The sequence below is a fragment of the Phacochoerus africanus genome, chromosome 2, assembly GCF_016906955.1.
Source record: "Phacochoerus africanus isolate WHEZ1 chromosome 2, ROS_Pafr_v1, whole genome shotgun sequence".
NCBI lineage: Eukaryota > Metazoa > Chordata > Mammalia > Artiodactyla > Suidae > Phacochoerus > Phacochoerus africanus.
The window spans coordinates 15,256,292-15,273,080 of NC_062545.1; the positions used below are offsets into that span (position 1 = coordinate 15,256,292).

Here is a 16,789-nt window from a genome sequence, read left to right on the forward strand (position 1 = left end):
TTTATTTTTTGGCTTTTTAAGGCTGCACCTGCGGCATATGGAAGTTTCCAGGCCAGGAGTTGAATCAAAACTGCAGCTGCCAGCCACAGCCACAGCCAAGCCGGATCCAAGCCATGTCTGTGAACTACTCTACAGCAACGTTGGATACTTAACCCACTGAGCAAGGCCAGGGATCAAACCACATCCTCAGGGATACTAATTGGGTTCGTAACCCACTGAGCCACAATGGGAATTCCATTCCAGTGCTCCCAAGATGCCACCAATCTCACTGCCCCACAGTAGGAACTTCCAACAACCTTTAAAACTAAGGGCTCATCTCCAAGAATTATTTGGCTACAAAAATGCAACCAGCATAATTCTTCCCCAAACTCGGCAATGTCCTAAGCCCATTTGAGAATTTGACCAATATATGGATCCTCTCTCCTTAAGAAAGAAGGACGTTCATAAGAATCATAAAATTTTGAATACAAATTCAGAGAACTTATAGACTCCAAACTTTTTCCATAAACTCAAGAATCCAGGAATCCCAGGATAAAATGCTCAAAAATGGCCACCAAGGAGGCTTTCTCACCTTATCTGTTTGAGTGTTTTCATGCAAAATCCTTGTGTCAATGGCAGCGGCCAGCAAGTTATTGGCAGCGGTGATGGCGTGAATGTCTCCAGTCAGGTGAAGGTTGAACTAGACATGAAATGAAAACACCTTCCTACTTGTTTCAAGCAACCATCCCAGTATTCAAGACTTTTCGAATAAATAAAATATGACCTGAATTACATATTCATAGAATGAGTTAGATCCATCAAATAGCCTAAATCAGAACTTCATTGTCAAGGTCTTACGTTTGACAACAAAGAACATGGGAGCAGACTTTCTACTGCAAATTCTTCCTTTCTCAGGTTAAGAGTGAAACAATTCTGACGGACTTAATGATTGGTTTCCTTATTTTGGTTTTCATTTACTTTTATGCACTGTTTTGTAATGAAGAAAATGGTAGCATATCAAACGTACTTTTGAATATAGGGAATAAGACGAACAGTAGCAAGAGATTACAAAATATGACAGAAAGCCTGAGAAATAGAAAAAACACAACCGCAGTGTACTGACTGAGAAACAGAAAAAAAAAAAAATACATCGACCCTATAATTCTGTTATTTTCCTTCTAATCTTATGCACACACATGATTATTATTTATAGAATCATCATGCTTGTAATTTGTGAACTTCTTTTTAAAAACTTATTATTACGTAATAATCTCATTTGTGTAGAGTTACTTAAGGGGCTGTATATAATCACACAGATGTACCAAAATTTTTTAGTCTCCTATGTCTGGATATTTAAGTTGTTTCCAAATTTTCACTTTTGCAAAGAAGGCTACAGTTATAAAGAGTACATGCAAATACATGCAAATATACAAAGAATACATGTATAGCTTTTGAAAACTTAATTTTTTTTTTATCTTTTTAGGTCTGTACCCGTGGCATATGGATGTTCTAATTGTAGGTCTAATTGGAGCTATAGCTGCCGGGCTACAGCACAGCCACAGCAATGCAGGATCTGAGCTGCACCACCACCGGAACTCCAAAAACTTAATTTCCAATAAGCAACAGAGTTCCACTGATGGACAGCTCCAATTTGACCCCTAGCCCAGGAACCTCCATATGCTGCAGGTTCAGCCTGAATAAGCAAAAAAAAAAAAAAAAAGGAAAGAAAAAAGGAAGAGAGGCTGGGAGTTCCCGTTATGGCTCAGTGGAAGCGAATCTGACTGGCATCCATGAGGACGCAGGTTCAATCCCTGGCCTTGCTCAGTGGATTAAAGATCCCACATTGCAATGAGCTGTGGTGTAGGTCGCAGACATTGCTTGGATCTGGCGTCGCTGTGGCTGTGGTATGGGATGGCAGCTACAGCTCTGATTCAACCCCTAGCCTGGGAACTTCCATATGCCATGGGTGTGGCCCTAAAAATAAAAAAAAATTAAAAAAAAGGCTGATGCAGGGAGTGGAACTGGTGGGACCTGTTCTCTGATTAAATCCAGGGGACAAGGAAGTGTTACGCCGGATACAAAAGGAGGTCTTGAAGAAGCCAGAATTGTCGCCACTGGCACTCTAACCATTTTCTTTGGAGCTATGGTTGTCCCTCAGTAACTCTGGGGGGATTCAGGACCCATGCAGATACCAAAACTCACAGACCCTCAGAGTCCCCTATCTAAAATAGCATCATATCTGTATGTCACATATACACAACCTCCTGTATCATTAAAATAATCTCTAGATGAGTATAATACCTGCTACAATGTAAATATCAGGTACACAGTTGCCTATGTGTGGTAAATTCAAGTTTTGCTTTTTGAAATGTTCTGGAAGTTTTTTTTAACTGAGTACTTCTGATCTGCAGTTGGCCAAAACATGATGTAGGACCTGGGGATACAGACAGCCGACCATATGAGATTCTAGAGTCTCAACTTCTGGAATTCGGCAGGACAGGTCTGCCTCCTCTCATCCAGAACCCTTGAGATGGGCTTTGGGATTCAGACTTTTGTGGAATTTAGAAAGGTAGTGTGACAGACATACAATTTATCTGTAAAACATTCCAAGGGGGTCCAGGTGAGCATCCATTTATCAAAATCTGTATTTCTGCAGCAAAATATATGAATATTTACACCAAGCGGCATCAACCAAATCCGTAAGTGAATGTAATTGTCAAGTTTTGCCCCCAAATTGCCTCATGCAAACATTTCTGGTTTTCAGAGCCTCTAGGCCTTGGGATAGAGGATAAAATGCTGTGGGCCTCTATTTATAGGAGCACAGAAAAAAGGTTCCAGGAAGGAAACAGGGACACATGACACGTGTCTCTCTGAAATCTTACCTCTTCCATAGGGATGACCTGGGCGTATCCACCACCGGCAGCTCCTCCTGAACAACAGAGCAGACACCACGTGAGACAAGTTCCCAAGTACAGCTACACGGGAGCCCCAGAGACACAGCTCCCCAAGCCCAAGAGGGTGTACCTACCAAGACGTAATAACAACAGGCAGTGGCAAACATGACCTATCTCTCGAAGCAGAACAGAAGGGGAGAAAGCTCATACTATGTCCCCCGATGTAATTTAAGGACTTTGGGTTTCTTTGCCGAAAAAAAGAAGTATAATATAGCAAATACCCTTACAGCAAACAGGAGAGTACTTGATCAGCTCTATCAGATCTATGCGGCTATGCTTCAGCGAAAATGTACATAAAAATCGTTGCTAAATAAAAGCTGCCATAAACTGAGACTAACACACTATAAACTTCTGAATAATGTTATATATGATTTGTATGCTGCTGACCTCTCAAAATACCATTAACAAGACTTCTCTTTCCTAAAACAAAGATACCTTTTGTGTCCACATCATTTTATAGTGCATCCTACTTTTTTTTTGGTTTTTAGGGCTGTATCTGTGGCATATGGATGTTCCCAGGCTAGGGGTCGAATCGGAGCTGCAGCTGCCAGTCTACGCCAGAGCCACAGCAACGCCAGATTCTAAAGCACTGAGTGAGGCCGGGGATTGAACCTACATCCTCGTGGATCCTAGTTGGAATCGTTAACTGCTGAGCCACGAAGGGAACTCCCAGTTCACCCTACTTTAGACATACTATCTCGTTTGGTCCTCACATGCAGCTAGTAAGCCTGACACTATACGGAAGCCTTTTACACTTTTACACATGTGGTCCAGAGAGGTTATGACTGGCTAGAGGTCACACAGCGTAAGAGACATAGTCACTAAACCTCAGCCTTCTGGTGCGAGTCTAGTGGGCACTGCACTACATAACGTATGACATTCTAAGAGTACTTAAAGTTAGCAGTTATTAATATTTCTAACAGTAATATAAATATAATATTGCTAAAAACCACAAAGTACTGAGAACGAGCAGTAATTGCAGCAATAAATGCTGCTATAAAGTGACCTGAAGAATGATTCATGGTAAATCGATGAGGAAAGCCTAGCGGGTGTGGGGCTGCCATATGTCAGCCCAACCACAGCCAGAGAGGCACCTGATCATGCCTCGCTGCCCTCAGCCCGTTTCCAGGGCTCCTTAGGGCCCACATGGCAACTCCCAAAGAGAGGAGGCTTGGGGGCAGACCCAAAGAGTCTCTAAGTGTTTGCATGGAAAGACGTTTTTACCTTGGCTGGGAGGACAAAACCCCACTAGGAAGGGCAGAGTTTCCCAACCGCTCAGCAAAGAAGACACTGATTAAAAGGAAAGCTGCTGCTCCAGGCTGGACTCCTGAGCAAGAGCCTGGCCATTGAAGGGAACCAAGGCAATGGCTTCCTGAGAGGGGCTCCCGCAGCTCCCTTGTGGGAGGCTCAGCTCGGAAAAACCACCACCTCCTGAGTGTGCAGGGCGGGGCTGGGGATGCAATGTAGCAGTTCCTCTGATAAGGTTTAACTCCGCTTTTGTTGATGAGGCTCTTTTAAAAACTTTTCTTTCTTTTTTTCTTTTTAGGGCCGCACCTGAGGCATATTATGGAAGTTCCCAGGCAAGGGGTCAAAGTGGAGCTGCAGCTGCAGGCCTGCACCGCAGCCACATCTGAGCCGCATCTGCGACCTGCGCCGCAGCTCATGGCAGCACCAGATCCTTAACCCACTGAGGCCAGGGCCTGAACCTGCATCCTGATGCTGTGTTGTGTTCTTAACCCACTGAGCCACAATGGCAGTTCCTAAATTACTTTTCTCCTCCCTAAATTTTGCTCTGCAAACTAAACTATTGCTAAATCAACTACCTTTAACTCCGAAAGTCGGTCCTTGAGACGGCTGCCTCAGACAGGCAAAGGCATTGATGTTGAGGTGGGCAGTCAACGCCTGCACAAGCCCAATGGTAACTGTACTTTTCCCTTCTCCGAGAGGGGTGGGTGTGATCCTGATTTGGGAGGGAAAAAAGGTAAGTTTAATAGTATTTCCCAGACAACCTATGCAAAATCAATATCTGGTACAAGAACCAAACTGGAAGAGACTGGTGGAGGCCAGGCCACTCCAAAATGCACTGAGTCATTTCATTTTCTTGGGCCTTCATCGTCTACTCATATCACGCAGACTACGCTTCCGCTACAGTAAACCACCTCTTCACCAAGAGACCCAGGAAAGCAAAGTGAAGCCAGCAGGAGTGCCAATCATATTATCAACTTCCACAAAGAGCATCGACTCGTCCGTCAAAACGATTTAAATAATTCAGCCGATGTCATTTTTTGCTGATGGATAATCTGGCATTTGCTCTTCTGGGGCGGTTTACTGGGGGCATTATGTGGGCACCAGGCCTAAGTCGAAGGGTGCATGTGTGGCGAGGCATGGCCAGACTCTCAATTAGAAGGGACCCTAACTTCCCCATTTATCCGTCTCCTTCTAGTATCAGCATCCGCGGCTTGTCCCACCATGTCGGAAGGCAAGCCGTGTTAGAGGCTCATCACCTCCAGAATGGCCCGTTCGTTCCCTGATAAATTGTACAGTTAGACAAGTTCTTTGTCCTAAAAAGGAGACAAATGCATTTCTGTAGCCTCCTACAATAAGGTATTATAATACAATAAGGTAATATATTTAATGTTGATGCCTCTAAAGACATGTCTACATTAGATCAACAAACTTTAATATTAACAGCTAATAATGAATATCGAATACTCAACGTTTTGTAGTTCACGTGAACCAAAAATTAATTTACTTTAGGTATTTTGAGAATGTAAGTGCTGAATTTCCTTTAGGTCAATTAATTAGAGTCCTTGTATGAATTTATTTTGGCAATGCCATGCATACACAACACAAAGACATACACAAACAAGCAACAAAGATCTCATATTTTCCATTTGAAGCTTCAGCCACGAATAAAGTACAACTCTGTCAAACAAGCCTCTTCCCTGAGACCTTAAAGGCCATGTCAAGACAGACCAGGAATGGAGTTTGTGGGGCTTGTTCCCATGCAACAGCTCCTCAAATACTTGGAAAGTCCACAGGTCCTAAGAGCACTGAGGAAATGCTGTTCTAGGGCCTTGGCTGACCACACACCCACACAACAAAGCGTCAGATTCAAAACACAGACACAAAACATCATTGTATTGAGTAATGAGACAGGTATGTATCACATTCCCAAGAAAGAACCCAGGAAATTGCTCCTTAGCGTAATCTAACCATTGCTACAAGTTTTAAAAACTTATTTGGCTTATGATTTGCCCTTTGATGGGTTAGATGGTGTGAGCCAGATTGTCTAGGATACTCAACCACAATAAAACTGACGACAGAGTTTTCTGATCTACAAAACCCAGCCATGGGACCACAAACTATCAGACCCCCAGAGCAATACAATCAATCATTCTTTCAGCAAAGATGTATGAAGTCCCACTATGCCCAGGCAACTAGAGCATGGGACCACAATGAGAGCCATGCTGGACTCCACTGCTGACCGCCCAGAGCTTATGGCTGATGGGAGCTGTGCAGAGAGAAATCGGAGTGACAATGAACAGAAGAAACACAGAGAGGGGAAACGAGGCAATTGGACTGCATTATGAGAGCACGTGGAAGGATGATCTAATTAGACTTGGGGCATCAGGGAAGGCGTCCTGGAGGAAGTAACAGCTAAGCTGACACCGAACAAAAGAATAAGCCCAGGCCAGATAAAAGCGAGCGTGGGTTTGGGGTAGTTCATATGCTAGGTTCTGTGCTCCATATTTAGTGGCTTAACTTTCATCAGCATTTGATAGACGAGGACCCTGAGGTGCAGGGGTTTTAAGAAACTTGCCCCAGGCCCCACAGGAAGTAGTAGAGCTGAAACTCCAACCCAGGCCAAGTCCTCTGATGTCACTAGATGGTTTCCGTGGATGGGAACTGTTAACGATAATGATGAGTCCTTTCAAGGGTGGGAACGGGGGAGATCAGACGGTGAGCTTGAGCAGAGGACAAAAAGGGACAAGGACAGAATGGTTAGGAACAGTGTCTCTTAGGGAAGAGTTGAAAGTAGAGAGCAAAATGAAACTAAGACAGGCGTTCCCGTCATGGTTCGGCAGTAACGAACCGGACTGGTATCCGTGAGGATGTGGGTTTGATCCCTGGCCTTGCTCTGTGGGTTAAGGATCCTGCCTTGCTGTGGCTGTGGCATACATAGGCCTGGGGTTACAGGTCTGATTTGACTCCTGGCCTAGGAACTTTCATATACCGTGGATGAGGCCCTAAAAAGACAAAAAAAAAAAAAAAAAAAAAAAAAGGAAACTAAGACAGAGCAGTATTAAGGTCGCTGGATTTGGTAACAAGGTCACTGGGGGGCAGGGAGGGGGGTGTGTAGAAGCTGGACTGGCCACCAGAACTCTGCTCAGTGAAGCACACCTCCAACTAAAAGCCGCAGGCATCGCAATCTTCAGTAAGGAAGATGCAGGTCCAGCGTGGGGGAGACTGAGGATGTACTGCCCGGCACTGCTTGCAAAGGAACGGAGGCTTCGCTTCAATGTGTCACATGAAGGATTGCATTTTCATCCCCAAGGATACCCTCGCATCGCTGCGAGAGACAGCCAAAAGCAGACACGCCCAGAGATGACCTCCTGAAAACTTCAGCTAAGCATCCAACTCTTAATTAGAAACACAGCACTGCTGAGCGTTCGGCCAACGAATACACTTCAGGAAAATCAGAAAGCAGGAAGTATTTATTGCGAGCAATCAAAGGAGAGCTACAATGAGAAGTTTTATTTCATCTCATTCCTACATTTGGCATCGAAATTTGGTGTAATTGTTGTCCCAGTATCCTTAGCTCAGATTCCAAAGTATCCAGTTGCCTTAGGAAGGGATAAGCACCATTATTTTTTTTTCTTTTTTTTTTTAGGGTCGCACCAATGACATATGGAAGTTTCCAGGCTAGGGGTCGAATTGGAGCTGTAGCTGTCAGCCTACACCACAGCCACAGCAATGCGGGATCTGAGCCGTGTCTGCGACATACACCACAGCCCACGGCAACACTGGATCCTTAACCCACTGATCGAGGCCAGGGATCGAACCCACGTCCTCATGGATACTAGTTGGGTTTGCTTATACTGTGCCGCAATGGAAACTCTGGATAAGTACCATGCTAATCTGATTTTGTTTTCTGTAGAAAAAGAACTTGGAGTTTATGGAGCTGAAACTGTGGTTTTGGTTCATTATCTTCCTCATCTTCTCCCAGCAGATTTATCTGTTCCCTCTGATTTTCCACAGCACTCATTTCATGCTTATTATCTAACTTTTCAGAAGCCATTATTACTCCAAGCGAAGGGCTTTTCCCACTGTATTTCTGTAACCTGTCCTGGCACAGAGGAGCATAAAACGTCAGGAGAAGGAATGACACCTTTTCTAAGACAAACATTATTTATTATCAACTACAGTAAAAATGTATTCAAGTACTGTGCCAATTTGCACATGCACTAAAAGAAGCTTACCACTGACTCAAAGGTCAGAGAGACTGCTTATGCAAAGAGAAGCCACAAAACTGGGATTCATTTTCAAAATCTAGAATCCTGTTGGACAGTACTATTGCCACTCGCCATGGGTCTAACCGTGACCTCTAAGCCTCTTTGCTTCATAAACCATATGAATATATATCACTTATCCCAGGCACCTGCAGGATTTAGGAAGCTTTTTAAAACCTTTTTAAACCTAATGACAAAAATGGATAACCACGGTGGATTTGGCTGTGTTCTCCATCACACTTTGAGGCAAACAGTTCAAAGGCCCTGCCAGCTTCAAAACGCCTTTGTTCTGTTCTGCAAGGAATGCAAATGGAAGAAAAACTCACAAGATATTTAAACAGCTACCCGAGGCTGAAAATCAAAATCTCAGAAACGTCAATAAAAGTTACTTTTTCACGGATCAAGATGATTTGAAATATTTAAAAAATAAATAAAAATAGGGAGTTCCCGTTGTGGCGCAGTGGTTAACGAATCTGACTAGGAACCATGAGGTTGCGGGTTCGATCCCTGGCCTTGCTCAGTGGGTTAAGGATCTGACGTTGCCTTGAGCTGTGTGTGGTGTAGGTTGCAGAGGCGGCTTGGATCCCACGTTGCTGTGGCTCTGGGGTAGAGCTACAGCTCCAATTAGACCCCTAGCCTGGGAACCTCCATATGCTGCGGGAGTGGCCCTAGAAAAGGCAAAAAATAAATAAATAAGTAAAAATAAAATATTTGGCACTCTACAGAAGGAAAAATAGTGATGTGAATAGTTAATTTTTCTTTAATGTGACCTTTAGTCTATTCACAGACTTTACATTTGGGCTTTTTTTTTTTTTTTTTAAACTGCTAGTCCAAGTGACTCAGAGAAATTCTCTCTTCTTTTGAAAATAGCTCTAAAATCTTTTGTTTTTTGTTATCCTCCCCCCTTTTTTTCTTTTTTGTCTTTTTGGGTCCTAACCTTTGGCACATGGAGGTTCCCAGGCTAGGGGTCGAATTGGAGCTGTAGCTGCTGGCCTACACCACAGCCACAGCAACACAGGATCCGAGCTGCGTCTGTGACCTACACCACAGCTCCCGGCAACGCCGGATCCTGGACCCACTGAGCGAGGCCAGGGATTGAACCTTCATCCTCATGGGTGCGAGTCAGATTGTTTCCACTGTGCTACCACGGGAACTCCCTGTTATTCTTTTTAATTTTTAAATTATAGCTGATTTACAATATTCTCAAAACCTGTGGGTGGAAATCAGGGCCGGGCTGGGGGAGACCCATCCTGCATATGCTCGCAATGGCCTGCAGCTGCACTCTGCGTCAAGTTCTCAAACAAATTCCTTTTCATTAGTATAACTGGGAAAATATGCAAAACTCAAGAGCCCCTAAGATTCTTTTGGCATATTTCCCTGAGCAATTCCCAATACTTTTCATTTTGTCAGGCAGAGCAAATAAAGTGATGTGTAGGTGTAAATACCAAGCAAAATGTGGCTGATGAAATACAGATGATTCTGATGGACTAAGAAATTCTAATGCTGGAAGGACAGCTTTTGAAAATGAATTAGTCTGCTCTGCAATGGGGTTATTAACAGGATAATATTTTTAAATCCCATCATTTAATATTGTGATGCCCCTGGTGATATATTTAAATTATATATATATATATATATATACACATAAATTCCAATGCACAATAACAAATATATTGTTATTTAGGTTTACTGAAAAATCACTTGGGTATCTGAATTCTTCTAAAGCATGAGAGAAGACTTAGGTTATAGTATTTCGGGATAAAAGCAGGACCCAAAATGGTATTTATTGCAATAATTTCAATGTGTAAAAAGGACAGATGCAGTGATAAAGTTCTGGAAGGAAATAGACAATTTTTTTAGAGTTCTTAGTAATGAAACATTCGGTTTCTCCTTTTTGGGGGGAAGGGGCTTTTTTGGGCTGCGCCTGTAGCATATAGAAGTTCCCAGGCTAGGGGTTAAATTGGAGATGTAGCTTCCAGCCACAGCCAGGCCAGATCCTCAAGCCACGTGAGCAAGGCCACAAATCAAACCCCCACGGCCTCATGGATACTAGTAGGATTCGTTACCACTGAGCCACAACAGGAACTCCCGTTTTCTCAGTCTTTTTACTTTTCTTTGTGCTACATTTTTATCCATTGAGCCAATATCATTTTCAGAATTTAAAAACGTTCCTGAAAAAGGTAAGAAAGTTCTCCACTTCATGGAGTAAATAATTTTTCTAAAGAAGCTGCAAATGGCTTGATAACATCACTTTTCTATAATTAACATGAGCAAAACTAAAGATGATTTTATTTCAAATGAAGTTTTCATTTTAGATTATAAGTAAAATGACTGTTGGAGTTCCCACCATGACTCAGCTCGGGTTAACGAACCCGACCAGTATTCAAGAGGATGCAGGTTCAATCCCTGGCCTCAATCAGTGGGTTAAGGACCCGAGCTGCCTTGAGCTATGTGCGGTGTAGGTTGAAGACATGGCTCGGATCCTGCGTGGCTGTGGCTGTGGCTGTGGCTGTGGTGTAGGCCGGTGTCTACAGCTCTGATTCGACCCCTAGCCTGGGAACCTCCACATGCTGTGGGTGTGGCCCTAAAAAGACAAAAAGAAAACATAAAATGACTGCCCTGTGGGTTTTTTTTTTTTTGTCTTTTTGCTTTTTCTAGGGCTGTTCCTGCGGCACATGGAATTCCCAAGCTAGGGGTCTAATCAGAGCTGTAGCCACCAGCTCATACCAGAGCCACAACAAGGAGGAATCCAAGCCGCGTCTGCGACCTACACCACAGCTCACAGCAACGCTGGATCCTTAATCCACTCAGCGAGGCCAGGGATTGAACCCGCAACCTCATGGTTCTTAGTCGGACTCGTTAACCACTGAGCCACAACGGGAACTCCAACCAGGATGCTGCCTTGCGGTTTTACACTGATCTCAAACATCCACCTATCAAAAAATATTTTAAAAAGTATCGCTTGTTGTGTTGGTGAGGGGAGATGGTTCCTCTCAGAATACAGCGTGGTTTTATCTTTTCCAAAAACCTTCAAGCTCAGCAACAGATGCACATATATCTCAAAATCCCCCACAGCTTATTTTCCAAAGCAGTTGAAAAGACACAATTTGATATTTGTTTCTTCAGAGGGCTTTGTTCTGTAAGGGAACTTATACCACAATCTCAGAAAAAGAACTGTTGATCTCTTGGGGTTCAATCTGTATTTGAGAATTCAGGTTTAATTCTCACTTCTATGTACACCATGGCAGCCCAATCCCTTCAGCTCAGTTCCACATACAAAGGGACAGTGTGGGAGTTCCTGTTGTGGCTCAGTGGAAACGAATCTGACTAGTATTCCTGAGGATGCAGGTTCGATCCCTGGCCTCACTCAGTGGGTTAAGGATCCAGTGTTGCTGTGAGCTGTGGTGTACGGCGAAGATGTGGCTCAGCTCTGACGGTGCTGTGGCTGTGATGTAGGATAGCGGCTATAGCTCTGATTCGACCCCTAGCCTGGGAACCTCCATATGCCACAGGTGTGGCCCTAAAAAAAAGGGGACAGTGTAGAATGAAGTTCTAGTGGGCTGGCAATCCTGGGCAGCCGTGCTGGTGGTCACTTGCCAGCACGTGGCTGGAGGCCAGGCCTGGACAGCAAAATTCAGGTTAGGAGTCTGATATAAATATGATCAGAGGTTTTGTTTGATATAAATATGATCAGAGGTTTTGTTTTAGAAGTGTCAATTCTGCATTCCCGAGAAGGGCTGGGCCATGTCTAGATTTGTGCTTTCATTTCCCAAACTGATAAGCTCAAAACAGTAAATCCCAGCCACACCATAGGAAAATCCCTGCGTGGTTTGTCCTTGGTAACCTGAGAGCACAACCTCCCAAGGATTCCTCGGTCTGCCTATCCTTAAGGAGGGGAGAAAACCAGCCAACTCACTAGCAAGCTCAAGGAAAACCTGGCAGAAGGGAGGCACATCTGTGGATAAGATGCTAAATTTGCTTTTTAAGTTCCTCATGTCCAAGAGTTCATTTATTCACTGTAAACAGACTTGTGTCAAGCGCACTTCCAGAAAAGCAACACTGACTAGATGTTTGCTCCAAGCTTTTGGGATCCAGGAGTCCACACAAGTAGCCAGTTCCACACGTCAGCCAGCAACTCTCCCAGATCTGCCCCGATGGGGCCAGACTCTCCCTCAGTGAAGAGGTTTCCTGCAGCTCCGTTTTGGGGAGATCAGGGTTGGGTTCCCAGGTTGAAAAGGACCCCAGGAGGATTGGGAATCCAGCTGGAAGTTTGGGGGAGATTCAAGCCACAGGCAACCGAGATGCTACATCAAGGTATGAATTCCTTCAACGTATAGTCACCAAACACTCGAGCTGCCCATTCCTCTTATTTTTTTTTTTTTTGGTCTTTCTGGGGTCGTACCTTCGGCATATGGAGGTTCCCAGGCTGGGGGTCTAATCATAGCTGTTGCAACCAGTCTACGACAGAGCCACAGCAACTCGGGATCTAAGCCGCATCTATGACCTACACCACAGGTCAGGGCAACGCCAGATCCTTAACCCACTGAGTGAGGCCAGGGATCGAACCCACAACCTCATGGTTCCTAGTCAGATTCATTAACCACTGAGCCATGATGGGAACTCCTGCCCATTCCTCTTAGAAAATGGTAACAGGAGATGGAGAAAGAAGAGATGGAGGAAGAGAGGGAGAGGAGAGAGGAGAGGGAGGAGATAATAAAAATAAAGAGGTGATATTATGGATGCTATCTGGCTTTGTTTTTAGTTTTCCCTTCATTTGTAGCAAAGAAAAATTGAATCACCTCTAAGGATTTTTCCTAAGGAGATCTTTGGATAAATGCACTGACACGCATGCCTACAGTTGTTAATTTCAGTGCTGTTCATAGTGACCAAAACGAGGAAACAATTTAAGAGCCCACCAATGCAGAATCAGATGAATAAATCGTGGGACAGCTTCACGATATCTTCAAACCTTTTCTACCTCAACACACTTGAAAAATCAGAAGCAAGCTCTACTATCAATGGCTGAGCCACACCATGCTTCTCAGCACTGGAAAGATGTGTCAGATGGGAATCCACCCTCATCCTAGGCCTGTTGACCACCGCACCCACCCCCATCTCCACCCCCCAGCACATGGGAAGAATCTGGGATGTGAGCCGAGGAACATTACGTAGTCATGCAAAATGACAACACAGCTCTATCCTGACTCACATGGAGCCAGTTATCCAACATATTGCTAAGAATCAAGTTGCTTACAGAACAGCATGTGTAAGGTGATCTCATTTATGACACACGATATCCAGATAGTCTCAATGTTAACAGTCGTTTATGCTTTGTTTATCGGTTCTGTATTTTTTGGAATAGTTTTCCAAGGAGGCTAGATTTTTATAACCAGAAAAAGAAATAAGGCACTTACATGAATAACTAGCCTTGTAAAAATGAGGTTAACTATGAGCCAAGTCCAGTTAAAGAAAAATGTCTCTGCCTATTTACAAATAGGGTTTTGTGCCCCAAGCCTTGGCCCGTATATCACTAGTAAGTCAATGCAATGACACTTCAAGACAAAGGAATTTATATGGTCTCCTGCTGCGCCCCCAGATCACATTAAATAAATATTTGAAATCCCTAGCTTTCTATCTTTTTTTCAGCTGGTGACTATATTTCTTTTTTAAAAAGAGGCACAGCAAACACTCCTTTTTACAAAAACCATGCCTTTTATAAAAGGAGCAATACAACTGTGAATGCCCAACATCAATTCTATAAGGCAAGAACGAAATGAGTTTTTGTCATGAAAATTCATAAATATTAAGAAGAGTCATCAAAAAGCCTAAGTTTCACCCAATTATCTGTTCATTTCTCAATGTTATTTTAAGGAGAACACCAAAAAAGTCCATGCCCAGCTCAAAATATTTCACTTTAAAGTCTTAATTTGATTTTTTTTTTGTCTTTTTGCCTTTTCTAGGGCCACTCCTGTGGCATATGGAGGTTTCCCAGGCGAGGGGTCAAATAGGAGCTGTAGCTGCTGGCCTACACCACAGCCATAGCAACAAGGGATCCAAGCCGCATCTGCGACCTATACCACAGCTCACAGCAATGCCGGATCCTTAACCCACCGAGCGAGGCCAGGGATCGAACCCGCAACCTCATGGTTCCTAGTCGGATTCGTTAACCACTGAGCCACGATGGGAACTCCAGTCTTAATTTGATTTTTATCATGAAAAACAAAACCAAACATCCAAGGTGGAACCAGGTTGATCAAAACACAATATAAGAAACAAAAAGCCCAAGTGCAAGGTTAGGAACTCGTTACACTTGACTCTGTGGAGGAGACTCATCTGTTTTGCCCTGAAAATACAAACCCACCTCATATCAGATGAAGGAATGTCAACTGAAAGGGACAAGGTGATGCCAACTTGGAGAAGAGGATGGATACGAGGGGTGTGGCAACAGATGTAAATAGGGAAGAGAGTTCTATAAACATGTCTTCTTAGCAAAATTGACTTTAAAAGTAGTCTTACCCAGCAACTAAGACGTATTTTCCATCTGCTTGATTCTTTAACCTCTCCAGCAGGGACAGACGTACTTTGGCTTTGCTTCTGCCGTAGATTTCAATTTCATCCTCAAGCAATCCTATCTCCTTGGCAAGAACATCCACGGCTTTTGGAGTCTGTGCTCTTGAAATCTCAATATCACTGGGTGGGGAAAACATAAGAGGTATGAGAGTCAGCTCGGCTTAGGTGGTCGCTGCTAGAGTGGAAAACAGCCCTACGCCATGCCAACGATGAAATCAAATGGCTTTGTGGTCCTTTTTTTCCCCCAAAGTAGGATTAAGCACAACTGCTAACAATTAAAGTGCATGAGAAAAATGATACGTTGCTTGCGATAGAGAAACAGCTCTTCAAAACTCCTACAGGTCCTCAGAATTCTGTCCAGGTACAAGGACACACCTGTGCCGTAGGAGAGGTGACGGTAGGCATCACTGTGCCCGACCGCCACCCCAAGATAACTCCATGATAGAACAAACACAACACTTTCCTACAGGTCATCACTGGATTCGCTAAGCAGGGATAGAGAGATGGGCTATTGCATAATGCTTTCTGACCGGACTAGCCACATGTGTCTCTTGGCAATTCGAAAATGTGGAAATGTTCTTTTTGTTTTATCTGTGTCCATCCTTTCCATCGCTCTTCCCTCGCTCAAGTCCAAAATCATATTTCAAAGTATTTCCTTCATTACATAACTGTCGGTAAACGGAGCTGGTGCCCAAGGCTTCAGACACAGGAAATTTTAGGAACCCCAGAGCGTCGCTGGGCAAACAACTGAGCTATTCGATTTTTTCTGGCAAGTGGTGCACCCTGCTGCTCGTCTTACAGGAGGTGAACATTAGCAGGTGCAGAGCTTCTCAGGGCCTTTGGGGGCTACTGAGCTCAGCTGCTTCTTTGACTGGAGGTTCGGCCCATCCATCAAAGACTTGGTCTTGAGGGCTGATATCTGATAATAGGGCAGTTTCCTGGAACCCTTATTTTGGAGCACAGGGGTCTCCACAGGCAGGAGGCTCCCTGCTCTATTTTTTTTTTTTTTTCCTGCTGCTACAATCTACTCTCAGTCTTCCTATATGCTAGGTTCTCCTCCGTGACCCTTGATGCAAGAGGTAACAAGAGTCACTCTACTGCCACTAGAGTGGGACATCTCTAAAGCGCACTAGAGTGGGGAGCTCGGAGGCGGTCAGAGCCCCGAGCGTGCAGCCAGGTAACCCCTTCCCCAGGCCCACCTGCATCTTGCTTTCTGAGTCTCTGTCCCTCCTTCGCTGTCCATGCTCCCACTTTCACTTTGCCTTCTTCGCTATACCTTTTTTTTCCCTCCCTGTGTCTCTCCTCCCATAAGCTCCTAAATTGAAGAACCTACACTTGGAGAATCTCCAAGATTTTCTCTTCCCTAGCTGAAAAGGGATGGTGACATCAGTTTGATTTTTGGAGTGATTTATAAACGACTCAGCCTGCCTTTCTCTCCCCTGTGGCTTGAGAAGTCAAATTTGGTTAAGCAATGGAAGGGTTTTTCCCCCAAGTGGAATTTATTTTGATTTGTACAAAGACTTTGGTACACAATTTGGCGTCGTCCAACTGAGTATTTTTTTCAGCTCTGTGTAAGCAGAATTTACTCATTTATTTTTAAAAATGAAGGTCAGAAGAAACTTCAAGAATTATTTTATCTATGAAATAGCATTGCACAACTACAGGAATGATGTTAAAAAACACATTCCTTGGAATTTATGTATTAATGAACACTGAAGATGACTAAAATGTTTAGTCTGCGTGAGGGGTAACCGAACCACGGCGTTCGGCTCT

At 43.9% G+C, this 16,789-nt stretch overlaps 1 protein-coding gene across 2 annotated transcripts in view; it reads right to left on the reverse strand.

Moving 5' to 3' along the window:
* Window positions 1–16,789, reverse strand: part of MTHFD1L (methylenetetrahydrofolate dehydrogenase (NADP+ dependent) 1 like) — a 191,353-nt gene that overhangs the window by 126,252 nt on the left and 48,312 nt on the right. For both annotated transcript variants that reach the window (XR_007133496.1, XM_047769936.1), the window contains exons 11-14: window positions 14,963–15,136; window positions 4,757–4,893; window positions 2,862–2,908; window positions 572–679 (exon numbers count right to left, since the gene is read on the reverse strand). Coding sequence is in view for 1 of the 2 variants with exons in the window: in XM_047769936.1 (XP_047625892.1) it covers window positions 572–679; window positions 2,862–2,908; window positions 4,757–4,893; window positions 14,963–15,136 (466 nt within the window). In the remaining variant the exon portion in view is untranslated. The remainder of the gene's footprint in view (window positions 1–571; window positions 680–2,861; window positions 2,909–4,756; window positions 4,894–14,962; window positions 15,137–16,789) is intronic.